The sequence below is a fragment of the Aulonocara stuartgranti genome, assembly GCF_965226115.1.
Source record: "Aulonocara stuartgranti genome assembly, chromosome: 6".
NCBI classification, from domain to species: domain Eukaryota; kingdom Metazoa; phylum Chordata; class Actinopteri; order Cichliformes; family Cichlidae; genus Aulonocara; species Aulonocara stuartgranti.
The window spans coordinates 2,467,282-2,481,670 of record NC_138944.1 but is presented as its reverse complement, the minus strand read 5'-3'; the positions used below and the strand labels follow the sequence as shown (position 1 = coordinate 2,481,670).

Sequence of the window (14,389 nt, the reverse complement as noted above, 5' to 3'; positions counted from 1 at the left end):
TCAACAGAAAATTAGTTTGCACAACAAAAGCTCATGATTACAAAAATTGCCCTTGTCCAATCTCATTGACAATAAAATAATCCCTCTAATTCTGGAGATAATTGTCCAATTTTCTGTGTGGGGGGAAGAAAAGAATAATTGATTTGTGGAGGGAGGGTGCACAAAGAACAGAGGCCCTCTGGGAAGAGAAATGACTTCTAACAAAACAACTTTCACATAGTTCGCCGTCTCCGATTGGAGCTGCAGCTTCTGTCTGAAACGTCGCCTGCGTGAAGAATGGTTTGTCACAGAGCAACAACAATAAATGAGATGAATTCTGTCGCACATATCTTTCCTTGTGTAATGGGTCTGGATTATCAGGGTAGCAGTGTGTCATCTCTCTTGTTTAGGTTCAGATCGGGAAATGTGGCCGAGCCAAACACGATTAAAGCGCCTTGTCCTGCTGCTTGGTTAAAGGCCTTAACAACTGCTGCATAGAAATAGAAACTGCGCACACACTCACGTATGCACATACTGTTCAGGGCAAGTAATGGCATTGTTAATTACCATCCTGCTGTTACTGCTGCTGGCCAATATCTCACTTCCTTCCACACTCTCTCAGTCACACCTGCCAGTGTAGGACTGATAAACTGGGTTCACCCGGGAGTGGAGAAGGGAATTCTACTATGAATACAAAACCGTATAGCAGGCAGTAGGTTAGCTAACAAGGGCATTACAAGTCCAGAGCTGCATGGCAGTGAGCCCCATTAAATGCACTCTTTACACTGTATGCATGTTTGCAGGGTGGAAGCTCGCAGCCTGAAATGCAAACCTGGCTCTGAGAAGTTACAGCAGTGCTGTTGCACACGACCACAGGTTTTATTGCTATTCATGTTAATAATATGCTTAAATGGATGGAACAGTATCATCATCATCATCATCAATTTTATCCACAGTTTATGTTGTCTTTATAATACTGCATATGAATTATCCTAATGTAACAAACACAGATACGTTTTGCCTAATTTAATGCAGAAGACTAGTGTGTACACACACACACACACACACACACACACACACACACACAAAGCCAAAGACTGAAGTGAGCTAAAATCTGTGAATGGAGTGTACCTTATTAAAAAGCCTTTGTTATTTTGTGATAATAAATGCACAATGAATAAAATATGTAAAATAGCTCTAAGTAAGCAGCAGGAAAAAGAAAAAAGCCAAAGCGCAGCCAAAGTTTCCAAATCCCTTCTGTTTGTACCGAAGAGTTGACCTCCTCTCAGGGTCGAATGGTTCAACTGGCTGATATGATGGGCTGAGACATCGATATTAGCGATTATTCATCCAGTCACCTGCCAGGTACTTTTTATTAAGTTCCTGCTTAAGGATTACTGCTTTTTTAAAGGCTACTTTCTGCTGGTGTCTGTTGGGTCTGTGTTTCCACAAGCCCCGCTAATTCTAGAGACTTATTCATCATGAAGAAAACAAGACAGTCGATCGATCGATTATTTGCGCAAGGGAGGCCTCGTCTGTGTCCACCATGAAAATGACCTCCAGATCTGACCTCCTCCTGCTGCCTTTTATTGAGAGACAGTTCACACAAAACACGTCAGAACAAAGCCACGCCCCCTTGGTTCCAAGACAGGGCATTGTATGTATATGTGTGAACTTCTGTATCTACGTAAGAATGTGTGTGTGTGTGTGTGTGTGTGTGTGTGTCAGACCTCCTGCTGACCAAAGGGTCCTATAGCATAAAAGCAGGAGGAACATCCTTGGTCATAAAGAGGGTAGTCTCCCCCACACCCTAGATGGTTCACACTAGATAACACAGTGAAGCCATACAAAGGGGAGGAGGTTTACCAACATCAAACAGACCTTCACAAGGATGTTCCTGTGATTAAAAACACTACCGCCCCCCTCCCAGAATCTTAAGACTCTGGGGAGGGGAGGACGGAAAGAATTCCTTAAAACCATGTACAAATGGTAAACATAAAAATGACAAACATTTAACAATTCACTCTAACAGTGTCCATGTCACTTTTCACCAGAGCAATTCAATAGCTGCCAACAGCGCTTTTTCTCACTGTCATTACTCCATATTGATTGATTGATTGATCTTGATGTTAGAAGTCTAATTCCGGTGCTGCTGAGTTACTGTTGACGACGAAACTAACCACAACGATCTGGCTGCTAATAGCAGTTATTGCTGATGCGTTGGAGGCGTGTTTGATAGGAGGATTCTGGAGTTCTTAATTTACACAACACTAAAGTCATATTGTTTTCACAGTGTGAGCTGATATCCAATAGCAATACCTCACATTGAGTTAATGTTTAAAAAAAAATGCTGAAGACTTCAACAACAGCTGAAAGAAAAAGCCTCTGTGTACCACACTGTCAAATATTTGGTTAAAATTCATATATTTAAAGCGCGTCTATCATACTTTCCCTTCATTTCTGTCAGTGTCTGTGAACAAACACTACCAATTATTACCAATTATTATCCAAACAATCCCTAATCCATAGTCAAAAGCTCCGACTATTCTAAATGCTCAGTCACAGTTCAGCTCTGCTCAGCACCTCATTCACTCATGCTGTCCGTGGACACAGTAACCTGTATGTCACACCTTTTGTTGATTGTGATTTTGTTTTTGCTGTGAAACAGCTCTTCTCCAATAATGTTGACACACACACACATCTACCTGTATCTGTTTACCATATCGCAGATCTAATGAGTGAAAATAATACTAATCTCTGTAATTTCCCATGAATTCATTATTTCAGAATCCACACAGGGTGACTAATTTCATCAGGCGTCTACCTCGTATAGGTCTAGCATCTGGTTCCCTCCAATGCCCCTGGTGGTCTTGACATTTTCCATGGCCAAGGTGAAGTAGATCCCTCTGGTGTCAGACAGGTAGAGGTTGTAGGTGTCATTCTGGTTCCATTCCTGCACTGCAGCAAATACCTGCTTCTCGTCAGTGCTGACGATGTGTAAATCCTATCAAGAGAGCAGGGGGAGAGATTAAGAAGAGTTATGACCGGAGGCAGAGAGGTGACGGATTAGAACATGCTGACCCCATGGGACTGGTCACGAGATCAATGCTGAGGTGTGAATATAAATGGTTGATGACATACTGTAAAGAATGGGCCTTATTCTTAATATGGAGTAAGTTATATAAGTATGAATGGAAATGGGCAGTGACCTGACTTTTTCTATATTATATCAGAAAATAGAAGCTGTTTAGAAGAGCCTTATATAAATGAAATGTCTTACATTATATTATACCTTTGTTTGGTTTTACCAGTGAATGGAAGCTCCAGAGAAATGGAAAGATGTGATCCTGACCCTGAACAAGTCACTGGTGAGCTGATGGGTGTGTCATAGGTTAAAAGCATGTCTGTGTGTCATCATCATCATCAAGTAAAGGCACTGCAGCTTACCTTAGGCAGGGAATATTTGGGCAGCTTGATTTGTATAAACGGCTCTCTCTTGTAGGACACATAATATGTGGCTCGCCCTGATGTAGGAACCTAGAACATATAATACTCTATTAATTAAATACATTACACATGGTATGCAGCGTTTCTGGCTATTATGCATCATTTTATATAGTGTCAAGTATAGTTTGGAGGGTGCAGGTGTGCAGCTCAAAAGGAGTATAGATGCTTGTACACATCTAATTCACGATGAGACTTTTTCCACACCCATGTGATCGGCAGTATGACAGCGCACCCGAATCTATCACCTGTAGCGCACTCGTGACTATTATTAACCGTGTTTCCACATTGTCACCAGCCTTGTGATTTTCGTGTAGTTTGTGCAGTTGATTGAGAACACTATGGTTGTATTCAGGCAGTCAGTCCATGTGGAGAGCAAAACAAAGGACCGCCTTTACAAAAAGCTGGTACTGGTCCAGTTTTCTGTTGGCTGCGCGGTTACACACCTTGAATTGAAGCTGAAACTTACGTTTCAATCAGATCTTCATGGTTTCATAAGTCCCAGTGCTTATGGATCTGATGTACACATAAATGTTTTAATGTGTATGTTTGGTGGTTAGAAGTGAAACTGGAAACCTTTATGTGTGAACATTTGATGATATTTCTGTAGTTGTATTTGTATCTTACAGCCCAGTAACAGTGGCTCCATATAGTAGTTTCACATTCATTTGCCAAGTGAAAAGTTGTTGCTTCAGTTCCAGCCAGAACCACAAATCCCCTTTGGAGTCGTGCCAGGAAGCGGATCCGGCGTAAAACTGTGAAATGCTGTGAGCACACTTTGTGACGAGGAAACAAGCTAACTAAGCGCACATTTAGGCCCAATAACAACTGATTAAAAATGAGCAACTATCCAAATCTGGTAAAAGGTATTTTTTTTCTCTTATAAGATTAAATGAGACTTTTGTCCTCACGGTATAATACGTGATACACATCCTTCTATACTCCTCGAAGCTTTGAGTCTCAGGATACTTTGCTTTTTCCACGTAGCAGTTCTCTCTGACTTTCAGATTTGCTGCTGATAAACAAATGCAGGGGAGAAGGCCTTATGTGTCACCTCATAACTGACATCATACCATATTTGTCTAAACAATTAAAGTTTGGGAAAAAGTACACATCAATTTCTGGCTTTTCCACCTGCTTATTTTCGTGGCAAAGCTGGATATTGTGGCTGCCCAGCAGTCTTTTCTTTCCATTTATAGCAACCTCCTGGCTTGGATTCAGAAGATGCAGCCCAGGTGTCAATGCACTGGTGGTTTCAAAGTGGACTTTGGTAAATATCTCGTAGGAGAATCAATAGTCTCATTATTCTTTGTCAAGAGAAATCTTTAAGTTACCTAACTGAGCCTCGTCTGCTGTCTAGGAAAGAAAAAAACACATCCTAATGGTCTAGAGTCTTTGAAAACACTCTAAGCTGTTAGCTTATGCAGCAAGGAAACACGGGAATGGTGGGTGATGGAGAATTGTCATTAGGCGCAAGACCACAGAAGACAGAAGCACTTTGTACAAATAGAGAAGCACCCAGCAAAGTGAGACTGCAGGTTCATAACCTACTTTTCTTCCCTGTCAATAACACTATGAAATTCATTAGAGGAAAACCTTCAAATCAGAGCTTGTGGTTCTCGACTAAAGAGAAGTGAAGTCAGCATTAATGTTGTACGACAGAGGCGATTCTTTTACCGATCTTGCAAGCGTTGCGAGTGGTCCAGCAGAGAGAAAACACTGAGCACTGAGAGGAAATATAGCAGCTTTGCAGCGAGTGCTGTAGAACAGTCCCACATGCAATCGAGTGAAGGAGCAGGAGATCGATGGCTGGGTAACCAGAGGCAGTTTGAACTTTAAGAGGAATTGGTATGATGGATTTTTTTCCCATCCCTTTCAGGATCTTTCATCTGTGACGCATACGTGCTAAAATGTGGAGGTGCTTGAATTGAAGGGGTGGTTCTGGTTGAGTGCTTGTGAGTTTATTTGAAAGACTTCAGAGAGGTCAAACAGGATTGAAGGATCTTTGGAGAACCACTCTATTTCTTTGTCTAATGTGCTGCCAAGGGCAGAAAAGGTTCCGGAGGAAGGACTTGCCTGCAGGTGAATCAAGCTGAGTTTCTGAACCCACCCATTCTCTACTGAATAAAACATTTAGCAGGATCAAACAGCAAGAGAATTTACAACTGCTGCACCTCAAAATCGTGATATAAATTAATAATATTAACTTAAAATATAAAATACATCGAGTTGGATGACTCAATTTCTGAGGCTGGTGTAAGTCTATGTGATGCTTCTGTTGGATGTGAAGAGGTGAAAGGGGTAAGGGTCTTTGGAGGAGCACAGGTGCCATCTGCTGTAGTTGTTGCTGTGAAACCTGAAAATCATGTTTTTTGCAGGTGGTTTAAGAAGATGCAGCTATGATCTGATGTTTGCAAGACTTGTAGCCACCGTCTCATCAACATCGATTTTTAAAAAGACAAACCGATAATGAGAAACCAAAACCAGATCCATCTTTTTCCTTCTACCTAAAACATTTTTAGCACATATCAGATACCACTGCAGTTTTTTTTGAGGAAAATCTGAATAAAACTGGCATTGCCATGGACTAGGTGTGTAATTATCCCAACGTTTCCTGTTGACTTTTAAATGTATGAAACCTCATTTGCACAATGTCAAAGTAAATAATATTCACGCTGGAGAGGAAAATACAACCCATAAATTGCATCTGTGTTACTTGGGATTCAGGACATTACCATTTCAGATTTTTCTGTTACACAAATCGTGATTAATATGACACACCATTCTGTGGCTAGGATGAATATTAAAACTGCTCACACAGGAAAACAAAGCACAAATGTTCAGTTGAGGTTAACATAAAATGATTTTTACATATTTTATTCCTGCCAAGTGAAATCATTTGCAAAAAAAAAAAAAAAAAACTCATACCAGAAATAGTATGACAGGAAAGAAACACCTGAATTTAGCAATATTTTAAATACATTTCAACAGATCAAAAACTATTTGAGGCCGGCTGTAGCGCGAAAGTTCCTAAAGTCACTCTGCCCTTAATGGCCATTTATCTAAAAGCCATTCAAATCCACACTTGCAGTTTATGCAAAAAGCTGAGTGTGCTTCTCAATATAGGAGACATACCGTATCTTGCATATCTTTAAACATGCATAATTAATCATGCATCAGATAGTGATGGGACAGAGTGTACAAAGCCCTACCTGAATGAATATGTAGTCATCTTGAACCACCAAAGAGCTGATGTCAATGTAACCTGGGAACGGGTAGTTCCTGTTAGCTTCTGTGCACATCTGAGCTCTGCACGTGACATACTGCACATCTGTCACATAGGAGGAAATGCAGGATCAGCATTATGTATTCTGCTAGTCCATATATACAGAACAACAGCTGTAGCAAGACTTTGTAAGCTAACCATTTCCTTCCCAATTAGGTCAAATGATTTTTTTTATCTTATTTGCAGAATGCAGAGTCTCTCTGAATAATTTGCCTCGCTGTGTAGCACCTGATTTATTTTCATTGTGTAGACGCCATAAACGAGCATCTCCATCTGTCAATCATACGACACCAAGAGGAGGAAAAAAGCAATTCTTGGTTTTTGCAGTGACATCACACAGTGGCAGTTTCACTTATGTTGGCTACAGTATAGACGACCTTGATGTTGTGGCCTTTCAGAGTTACGGAGACGACATTCACTGAATGAGAGTGAAAATAAAAGAAGCCATATTCATCAAGACTCATACGCTGGGTTCATTGGTGGGGTGAGCCAATGCCGTTTCCTTGGGGCCGACTTCTTTTCACAAAGAGGAATTCATGCCTATAGACACCTGCTCATTACTCGTCTTTGTGTGTAAGACACCTACTTCCATCTGGTGTGTGAGCTTCCATGTGGATCAGATCAGGCTCCTTGTCTAGGCTTGTGACAGACCTGGGAGAGAATGAAAAAGCAGAATATAATAAGTTTTTATAAGCATAACAAAAAAGAAAAGGATGTAAAGGAGAAGCTACTTCTGTTACTGATTAATTAGAAGTGAAGCTATTGTGCATTTTCTGTTCTGTATATATTTTGCAATGATAGTTGTTCCTTTTAAACATGGTCACAAGTTAGCATATACACAAGTAAATGAACACGCATTTAAACGTTCTCCACCAAACATTTTTGCCTACTATTGGCTCTGTATGAGTACAACCCCCCCCCAATAAAATCTCAGATCTTAGACATAGTAAGGAGAACAGAGTAAAGCCCAAATCCCATTTCAGCAAAATACAACAATGCAAAGAAATACAATCTCCTTATCTTCGACTGAATGGTACAAGGCCACTACACTCTCTGACCATGTCTGTATCTCAGAGAATAATCGTGCTTTTTTGTTCATTTCACTGCTGGTGGATTAGACTAGATGGATACAGCGCTCCCATTGTGGTGGTATTTCATAGCCCCTGGAGGCTGATGAGGCCATTGTCTAAATACGGCCAACTGGAGGACTGCCTAGCCATTGCTAAAGGCTCATCCAGTGTATAAATGTCCTTGAGGGGGCTTTGGCAGTGAAGGGCAAACTCTACAACGGATTGTGCACACTATTTAGGCTTATGCCACAATGGCAAAGAAAGCTCCAGATTTATGCAAGTTATGGTGCATATAGCCAAAAGCAATCCCAGGCACACCCCAGTCACATCAGAGTGGGGCAGCGAGCACTGAGCTGGAATATATTCGGCCCTACGTTTGTGATGAGTGTGCACTTTCAGACATAGTAGGTACACTGCAGGGGGAGTGAGCAGCAGACATGACTGGATAGGAAGCGACAGGAACGTCCTGGATCCATTATTAGTCATAGCTCATGTATCTGCATGTATGTATCTGTAGAGATTCACCCCTCTTCCTTCTACTGCAAATGTAAAAATAATAATTTGGTCTTGCAGGACGCCTGATATGAACAGGGTGTGAGTGTGAGAAATGAAGTGGAATGCAACATGCCCTCGGACGCTGAATGCAAAGCGCATTCTGAAGAAGGAGATTAATCTCTGCCTGATTGTATCAAGGGATAGAAAATGTGCAGAATTTTAGCAGCATCACCAGTCAGTCACATAGCTTGTTCTAAGCCATCAATATCACTTGCTCAGTCGCCCCGAACACGAGCAACACTTTCTGCATTCCTGAGCAAACAAAACTTTGGGGAAGAGGAATGGAGCAGAATAAAAAGGGGGAAAAGTGGAGATGTGAGAATGAGTGACTCACCAGTAGAATCTGTTTGGCGTGACGTGTTCGTGGATGAGCTGCCATTTTCTTCCGAAGTCTACCGAGCTGTACAGCTGCAGAGATATGAGAGAAAGGGGGGGAAACAAGTCTTTTAGCAAGATGAACATGTTTCTCCATTCATCTGGAATCTAATCACAAGAGATGATGAGTGCTTTTTAGACACGACTGGTAAATTTCAGGGTAGAGGTTAGCCTGGGGCATTATCGGTAGATGGGCTGCCATACCACTGAAATGCTATCATCATCAATGACCAACCATTCAAGCTAGCACTTTATCACAGACCGAGGCCTCTCTATTCCCTTCTCGTGTTACTAATAAGAGGTATAGATCTGAAAATGAAGCATTTATGCAAATAACACACACATATAATTCCCCTGGGATTAGAGCTCTGGGTAGCTCCCCAACTGGGTCTAGACTGGGTCTAGAGAGTATTTTAAATTCAGGGAATTTAAAATAGAAAGTAGCTCGTCCACAGAAGGACTGGTAGCTCCCCTTACGATAAGGGTTCAGATCGCGCGAACAGGTGTGAAATGTGTGTGTTTAGTTAGTTTGTTTGTTTGTTTGTTTTAATCAATTTTAAATCATGCTTTTTATTTGCTTTTGTTTCTAATGTCTCTGTAAAGCACTTTGAATCACCTTGTTGTTGAATTGTGCTATACAAATAAATTTGCCTTGCCTTGCCTTGCCTTGCCTCTTGCCTCTGCAGGCAGTATTTGTCTTTCAAGCTCAGGTCCTCTCCCAGAAGCCTGGAAGCTTGATGGACCTGCACAGTATCTTAGCTCTTCTGGGCAGAGGTCTCGGATGTTGTTCCTATCTTTGGAGTCACTTCATTGAATGCTGCGATTTCCACTGGGACGGCTGTTACCTTCACCCTCCACATCTTTTCGAGTTCTTCTCTCAGCCTGAGCTTGTCGTGTTCCATGTTCATTCAGTATAGCTACATCTATCACTACAGCCTTCTTCCTCTCCTTCTCAACCACTACTATCTGGAATTCCCACAGGATCTTAGCTCGGTCAATCTTGACCATCCTAAGGGGGGGTCAACGATTTTGACTTCCAGCAACATCTGTATTATACTCGGCACAGGCGTTCCATGTATGCCCTGCCTTCTAGTATCTTGCACCCTGCTGTTATGTGCTGGATTATCTCAGGGGCATCTTTACACAGCCTGCACCTGGGGCCTTCCCTGGGGTCATGCCTGGTGTGGTAGACCTCTGCCTCCTAGATCTCAGACATCTGAGATCTCTGTCCAGAAGGGCACAGTCCTAGGAACAGCAACAATACTGTGTAGGACCCTCACGCTCTCAGGCCTCTGGTAGAAGACCTGAGCTTGAAGGATAAAGACCAGCCACAGGAGTGAAAGGGGAATTTTTTAATATAATAATGTATATAATGTGGCCAACTTCAGCTTGATGAGTAAGTACTTGAAGGTCTTTGGGAGGTTTTAGTCCTAAAAATCAATGTTGGACATACAAACTTTTCTCCAAACCCTTCCATCTGTCATTGGAATTTCCACAAATGCATGGAATGATATATAGCTCAGCTGGCATACAGGATCATAGCATGGAGTCAGTGGCCCAATTTTAATGTACTAATTACATTTTCTTGTGCTCGAGCAAACGATTAATAACCCTGGTGCATTTTCCAAGTCTCTATTGATTGATGTTGTAGAAACAGCACCCTTGCTGGGCCTGTGCATTATTATTTTCATGCAGCTCTGTGAGTCGGTAGCCCCATTTGAGGGCTATGCTAATGTTCCCACTTGTTGTCTTTTATCACAGCAAATCTGTACTTACTCTGATAAAAAATATACACATTTGTCACCTGCTGCAAATGTATTTTGTCAGCATTGCAGGGGAAGCTCTATGTCACCAGGTAGGCAGGCTACCTTCATCATCTAATTTAAAGTTGGTGTGATTCATTGGATTTCACTTATTTGCCTCTTCACGAACAGAATAAATGCAAACGAGTTAGCTGGGGAGCACCACTTTACAAATGCAGATATTAAAACACGTGCATCCAAGGACACACACTATGAGCAAGAAATAGAAACAATGCCGACACACTGCTTTGCAAAAATTAAAAGACTTTTAATAAACACACTTGGCTCTTAGTTTTTCAACTTAGCATTTTCATCAGAGCACTGTTCTCAGATATAGTGAGGCTGACGTCAGCTGCCAGCCTTCACAGGAGTGGAAGCCCATCTCTGCTTGTATCCACAATCTTATTCTTTCATTGTTTTCTTCTTTTTTCTTTTACTTGTTTTGAAAACTTCTGAGTAATTAGTTCATATAAATGGCTGATGTCACCCTGAAACCTCTGATGTTTTCTTATTTTGATGATTTTGACTGAGAATGTTATTTTTTCCATTACAAATTTGTGGTTTAAATGATATTGGCATTATCTCATTAAATACAAACTATAAATGTCCAGGCACATTAGAGCCAAAGATTGTACAAAGAAGATTCTCTATTTTATAAATTTAACATTTAACACTGAAGATAGGTTTGGTAATAAACGGTAATGGATTTTTCATTGCTGCAGCTGTTTTAAAGAGAAAGTTACAAAATTTCAGCATCATCTGAATGGACATTGGATATCTTCAAATAGTTTATGAACAGGCAAATGTATTTTCCCATTTATACTAAATGCAGCTGCATTATACGCTGACTTCAAATACTGGCCATCAACTTGTAAAAATTCGGATTAACTAAAACATGTTGCTCTTTTTGCATACTAATCTTATTCAGAATCAGAATCAGAATCAGAATACTTTATTGATCCCTGGGGGAAATTATTTTTTGTTACAGTGCTCCATTTTAAACCAACATTAAGACAAGACAGACAATACGCTAACTAAGAATAGTACAATATATACATATATATACATACATATGTATTATTCTTTCAACCATTACCCACAGTTGCTTTAAATGATGGTAGAAACGTAGATCGCCAAGTCAATAAATAGCTTTGCCTTCATGTCAGTTGTTTCTTAACAACAACATTACTGGTACAGTGTCCACATTACTGAAGATGCTGTACTAATCCATCTGTCAATCAACCACTGGACTTTTCTCTCACGCATGCACGAACATTGAAAATTAAAATGCTTACTGTAAACCTTATCACATCTGCATCAATTTTATCTAAATTATGCACCGGTTTCTCACGTTCCGCTTCTACACTCAGCTGTCGCTGCTCATTACAAGCCTTCAGCATCAAATGCATCCATCTCACTGTCTACGGTTAACTTCTGATCTCCTCTCCTGCAGCATCATCAGACTTCATTTGAAATACATTGAAAACCGCTCACTGAGTACTCTGCTCATGAGTGGTGGAGTGGCAGGTGGGCAGGGCCCAAGAGCCAATGCTGATCCTCAATGAGGCCTTTCCTAAACTGCAGCCTCTGGCCTAGCGTGTTGCTTCATTAGTCTCTATTCTATTTACAGTGTTTCCTTCACTCACCTCTTTTCACTATCAGTATGTTTGCAGTCCATCAGTAGTTATTAATCTCTCTTCCACAGTGTGTCTTTTGTCCTGTCTTCCTTGCCTCATCCCCAGTCAGTCGCAGCAGATGGCTGCCCATCCCTGAGTCTGGTTATACTGGACGTTGATGTTGTGATTAAATTGAACTCAAACTGAAATCTCTGTAACTGTTTGTCATTCATATTTGGGATAGAGGTCACTGCGAGTGGACGGATGGACAGATGGATAATCATACTACAAAGTAAAGTTTTGTACTGATTAAATCTATTACCTATCTATCCAAGGTTCATTGTTTTATCACCTCCTTTGTCAAAGTTTCTCTGACACGATGCAACAAACATATTTTCAAGAATGAAAACAAATATTTCAACACGATACAACTCCTGTAGTACATACACAATACCTATATTCCTAAAAAATATACAAAATATACAACTAACTGAGAGAAAAGCTGAGCACACAAATGCCATACATACCCCATGCATAACCCAGACTCATTGAAAGCATACAAATCATAGAAATATCTGAAGATGGGAGGAACTGCAGTAAAAACTGCATTTCGTTGCCCTGTACCTTTGCATGTGCAATGACAATAAAGTTGAATTCGATTCTATTCTATTCTAAATAACATGTCTGATCTTAAAGCTGTGGACCATTAGTTTAGCTGTTTCACACTTTACCTGTAAATATTTTTCTTTTACAAGCAGGTTTGTATGGTTATGTGGGATATTCTGTTGTTAATTTGCGGGTGCTCATCCTAGAAATGCATCACAGCACAATTGTGTACAAACCTGTTCCTAACCACACCTGAGAAAATAATCATTGGCAGCTGGCAGCAGCCTTGACGAGCCCTTATCAGTTTTCTCTTTTCTGTCTGTTGTTTTATGTGCTCCGGTGAAGCCTGTGTGTTGATAGCAGTGTTGGGTAAGTTACTTTAAAATAGTAACTTAGTTACATTACTAGTTACTTCTCTCAAAAGTAACTCAGTTACTTCAAGTTACTCGTTACTTTCAAAGTAACTAGTTACTAGGGAAAGTAACTTTGGTTTTACTCAGAATTCTCTTGTTAATGTGTTGCTTCCATAACTTTGCCAATCTTCTAGCTTGCTTACTTGCCACAGTGCACTGTGCCACCTACCAATAGAAAGAAAAAGATAATGTGCATATTTCCACGAGAGAAATCCCACGCCTGGACCGTCATTGACCGCTGCCATGATTCTAGCCAACGTCACAGTGTCATCTGCGCCTTTTACATCCAACACAAAAACTGCAGTCGTGGTGCTTTCGATTGTACTCAGAACTCGGAAATTCTCCCTTCCGAATAGGAAGATGTAGGCAACACCAGACTGCAGATGAGCTGCATACAGAGCTGGACTGGGACAAAAAAATCATCCCGGGCATTTTGACTAGAGACTGGCCCACCATTATAGGAAAAATCATAAAGCCTTTGAATGAAAACAAACACTGTTGTGACAGTGATGTACACTGTTTTGATGGTATATATGCATCAATCTATCAATCGTTTGTTGTAAGATTCAGATAATTATTTTTTAAAAGCTAGACATTTTAAATGAGAATAAGAAAGAAAAGTATTTCTTTGTGCCCCCCTCTCCCTGTTAATGCCCTACCTGCCCCCCTGGCAACACTTTGCTAGACCCGCCCCTGCACAGTTACCAGCTGTCAGCTACTTAGAAAAGGATCCTGGTGTTATTTGTCTCTCAGAAACAGTTCATAACTTCAACTCATTCATGTCACCTAAAAGGTAAACCTGTTTCTCCATCACAGCTCTGATGATTCAGTAAGGACATCTCCTGGTTTCATCTTCATGTTTCCCTCTCACCAGATAACCAAACCATATCATGACCAGCAGGTTTACAGCTGTGGCTCCAGCAAACATCAGCTGATACTAGAAATTAATATTAAATAAATTCTAACAACAGCTGATCAAGCTTAAACGTGCTGCTGTTGTTTAGCGCGACATCCTTTGGTTTCCTCTTTCGGCGCAAAGTGGGCGATAAACACACAAGAGAGAAAAGACGATCAGCTGATCATTGATCAGTTTTCATGATTGAAGTAGAAACAGGAGAGGGAGGGGGGAGAATGAGAGAAGAGGCAGCTGTGCAGCAAAGACACAGAGTAACTCCAGCTTTGT

At 40.8% G+C, this 14,389-nt stretch overlaps 1 protein-coding gene across 11 annotated transcripts in view; it reads right to left on the bottom strand.

Annotated features, from left to right (window-relative positions):
* The window catches only part of sorcs3a (sortilin related VPS10 domain containing receptor 3a), a 248,206-nt gene that overhangs the window by 66,212 nt on the left and 167,605 nt on the right, over nucleotides 1-14,389 (bottom strand). For all 11 annotated transcript variants that reach the window (XM_082537937.1, XM_082537940.1, XM_082537942.1 and 8 more), the window contains 5 exons: nucleotides 8,729-8,802; nucleotides 7,356-7,420; nucleotides 6,696-6,814; nucleotides 3,427-3,516; nucleotides 2,804-2,983 (listed from right to left, as the gene is read on the bottom strand). In XM_082537937.1, the coding sequence (XP_082394063.1) occupies nucleotides 2,804-2,983; nucleotides 3,427-3,516; nucleotides 6,696-6,814; nucleotides 7,356-7,420; nucleotides 8,729-8,802 (528 nt within the window). The remainder of the gene's footprint in view (nucleotides 1-2,803; nucleotides 2,984-3,426; nucleotides 3,517-6,695; nucleotides 6,815-7,355; nucleotides 7,421-8,728; nucleotides 8,803-14,389) is intronic.